Source organism: Octopus bimaculoides, chromosome 10, assembly GCF_046866305.1.
Source record: "Octopus bimaculoides isolate indiv1 chromosome 10, ASM4686630v1, whole genome shotgun sequence".
NCBI classification, from domain to species: domain Eukaryota; kingdom Metazoa; phylum Mollusca; class Cephalopoda; order Octopoda; family Octopodidae; genus Octopus; species Octopus bimaculoides.
Genome location: NC_142937.1, coordinates 93,802,492 through 93,806,380, shown reverse-complemented (window position 1 = coordinate 93,806,380; position 3,889 = coordinate 93,802,492). Strand labels below are relative to the sequence as shown.

At 36.1% G+C, this 3,889-nt stretch overlaps 1 protein-coding gene across 1 annotated transcript in view; it reads right to left on the bottom strand.

The window, feature by feature from the left end:
- Positions 1-3,889, bottom strand: part of LOC106880745 (uncharacterized) — a 202,756-nt gene that overhangs the window by 39,187 nt on the left and 159,680 nt on the right. Inside the window, exon 2 of the mRNA XM_089358263.1 lies at positions 1,292-2,227. Coding sequence (XP_089214389.1) covers positions 1,292-2,227 — 936 coding nt within the window. The remainder of the gene's footprint in view (positions 1-1,291; positions 2,228-3,889) is intronic.

Below are 3,889 nucleotides of genomic sequence, written 5' to 3'. Positions count from 1 at the left end.
GCAGAAATGTGTCTGGCCACAGGAAAATTTTACTTTGCTTAAAACAGATTTGTGGGGGAATGAGGTTGGGTGGGAGTGTGGGGGACATTTGCACAATAAGACCAAAAGGTCATCATCACATTTCTCTCCAGTTTTTCACAGAGTATCCAAGTTCAACATCCACGTCTCGCAAAGATTCTTACACCTACTTCATAAATCAAATGACTTCAGATTTAATATCTGGCCACTTTTTCTCATTAAACTTATCCTCAATCTCTCAAATAGGTTAACATTACAAATCTCAGAGATTTTACTGAATTTTCTCTCTCTGACCTCCACTAATGTTCCACATACTTTGTTCTTATGTTTCACTCACTACCATGTAGCATCATCCTCCTAAGATATACATCACACACACACACACACACACACATGCTATGCCTTTCATACAAAGAAAGAAGCTCTTTGTTGTCAACAGTGTCATGTCTTCCTGAACTTCTTCCTCCCTTTCATTATCCTGGCTACGAAACTCTCACAACAGTTCCCTCCCACTCTGGTACTAATTAAATCACCTAGGTAACAGAAATTATCAACTATGACTAGTGAACCACCCAAATATCCACTAGAGATTGTACGGCTTCAATACTTCAGTGGAATAATGTTACCAAAGTAGAAAGCTGTCAGATGGCATTCTGGAAATTCTTCTGAATAATTTTATGACAGAATGGTGGGTGTTATGAAGAGAGAAGAGACATCTCGATGTATTTCTGGGCTACTTGTCAGTTATGTAATATTTATAACATAACTTAGAATACTTCCTGTCCACATATTGTATATGTAAAATAATAAGAAGTCATGTAGTATATTTTAATGTATGTCTTGGATAATTAACTTTTAAGCATTTCTATTTTCCAAGCTAAGAAATGTACAATCTTTTATATTTATTCAATGATTCTTTCATTATTACATGAACAAATATGGTGGAATCTATGCTTTGCTGATGAGGTCAGAATAATGCTGAAATTTGTCTGCATTCATCTTTGGACTTCTTGCACTATATCCCTTGAGGTAACGTTTGCTTTCCTGTAACTACACTCAAATTTCCACTTTATTTTTTACTGTCAATATATGAAAAAGCTTGCAAGTGAGAGAAAGGGGGTAGTGGGAAGATAGTGGGAGAGGAGGAAAGGGGAGAGGGGGGAGATAAGAAGGGGAGAGGGGGGAGATAAGAAGAGGAGTGGGAGAGAGAGGAGGAGGAGGAGGGATATCAGCTATGTCAGCTGATGAAGGAAACATAATATAGTCAAAAAACAGACTTACTTGATAATTCTTCAACTGCTTTCTCATATTGTCTCAACAGAAATATTATTTCATTGGATTCCAGTTTCCTGGGTTTGGAAGGACATTTTTGTACAGTTTGTAATTTTGATTTATTGATTAATTGGAACTTTTTGTTGTCTCTCTTTCTTACGATCACATCTTTGTCATTTAATTCAAAGCCTTTTGGGAGGGAATCACTTCGTTCAGGAGTTGGCGGCGCTGGCACTTTACTTTTATTTCCTGTGTTTCCATGAATTGCTTGAGCCAAAAGTTCCGTTCGCTTCTTAATTAAACTACCTCCAAGGGACTTTATTTCTTCAGGATCACGCATTGCGATTCCTTTGTCAAGAACTACGTGTTTAGGGGAAGCATTTACCATTGTTTGGGGACTTTCTGTGGAATTTTCATGATTGCTCTGCTGGCTGTTCTGCCGACTGGTTTGGTAAGGAGACTTCCGCACGTGAAGTTGTTTTGTTGAAGTTGTGTTTGTAGTTTCACAGGAAAAAGCAGCTGGAATGTTTATCTTGTTTGTTGTGATACTTAATCGTGATCCTGACTCCGAAGATGATCCACCATTTATCACTGAGTTACTGTTCGGTGTATCACAGGACGACTCAACTTTATTATTCAACAACTTTTTCCCCGATTCTTCTTGTTTCAATAATGATTTCTGCTCTAAACTTGAAATGGATTTTCGATCAAGTGTTGAAACATTCTTCCGGTCTACAGTAGAAACATTCTTAGATTCCAAGGTTTTGAGAGAGGGTTTTGTTGTTGATGTTGTGTTTGTTATTTTATCTGTGGTAGTGTGGGGTTTGAACTTAGAATTTCTATCAGAGACTTTCCGTGTTGTGTTGATTTCAGTTTTATTGGACAATGGTGCATCAAATCGGGCTTTCAGAGCAGAAACAGTGACATTTCCCTGACCCTGGTAAGAAAAATAGACAAAAGAAAAGGAAATAAGTCATAATCATAACATATATTATGTGTATAAAATACTTATGTATGTATGCATGTATATATGTTTGTTTGTATGCATGTATGTACATAAGTGTGTATGTATTTAGTTAAATAACTGACTTTGTTATTTCATTATAAAGCTGAAGGGTCTTATATAAAATTATGATGACATGTTTTAATAATTCAAATACAAACATTTAAAACAGACAATTTTGAATCAGAAACCAAATAAATAAGCAAACAACAAAAAGAAAACAGTTTAACATCTTATAATTCTATTATAATTCCTTTCACATCCTGAATGTATTTTTAGAATATAAATCAGAAACTGTTTATTGGACACTCTATTACAAGTCCTTGGACTGACTCTTTGGTTTGAGGATATCTTCTTCCCTATCTCCTACCACAAGTCATGGAGGCTCTCTAAAAAAGGATCACGATGCTGCCCTTTCATTTCTCTAATTAAGCCCAGTGGAACCTTTGCTTTTTAAATATAGACTTTTGGTAAAGACTATAGTGTCTGTTGAGTCACTTTCATTAGCTTACAGCTGTTTCAGCTATGAGAAACTGCGCATCCAGAGTTGAGTGTCAATGTGACATAGTTTCTTCAGAGCCAGTTATATGAAGTGTTTTTTTTTAATGAAGAAAGCATTTAAATGTATAGTTGCATCCATATAAATACACACACACATGGATACAGACATACATACATACATGAACATACGTGTGTGTGTGTGTGTGTGTCTATGCAACAAAACTTCCATAAACTATAAAATCCCTTACTAGAACTATAATCTCAATGAAGGACAATCACACAGTATCAAGATAGAGTATGATATATACAACACACACAAACAGACACACACTGGCACATGCCTGGTAGGATATAACAATCTAGTAAAACACACACAACACACACACACAAAGCACCTTAAGAAACGAGCTCTGCAATAGTGAATGGATGCATTCAATTTCACAGTGTGGCTACGGACTTACTTATTAATCTTATGAATAATTTGTTCACTTGATCCAACAGCTGAGTACAAATCCTTAAAACTGATAGAGGAATCCATTTTCTTTTTTTACATGAATAGACAATTATATCCAAACCACAGCAGTTATTTAATTATCTTCAAAAGTTAGTAAACAGGAGATGGATCTTCGTTGATTTCAATGATGAGGATCCAGTTGTTTGACTGCTCAAATAAATCACCTGCTCTTGAATTAACTTGTAAGTGGTTGAGTATTCCACAGACTCATGTACCCTTAATGTAACCCTCAATTAGAATCAGACAAGGCTGTAGTTTTAAATTACAGATACATGGCTGTATGGTTAAGAAGCTTGCTTTGCAACCCCACTGTTGCGAGTTCAGTTCCACTGCACAACACCTTGGGCAAGTGTCTCCTACTGTAGTCCCAGGTCAACCAATGCCTTGTCAGTGAATTTGGTAGATGGAAACTGTGTAGAAGCCTATCATATATATTTACGTATATACCATGCTTATGATGCCTATTGAGGTAGAAACATGTCTCTATGTCTGTCCTCCAAACAATAAGTCTCTCCTTTTCTTTAATGGGATGTCAACTTTTAGAGAATTTTTGGAATTATCTCTCCTTCTCAAGTGGAACT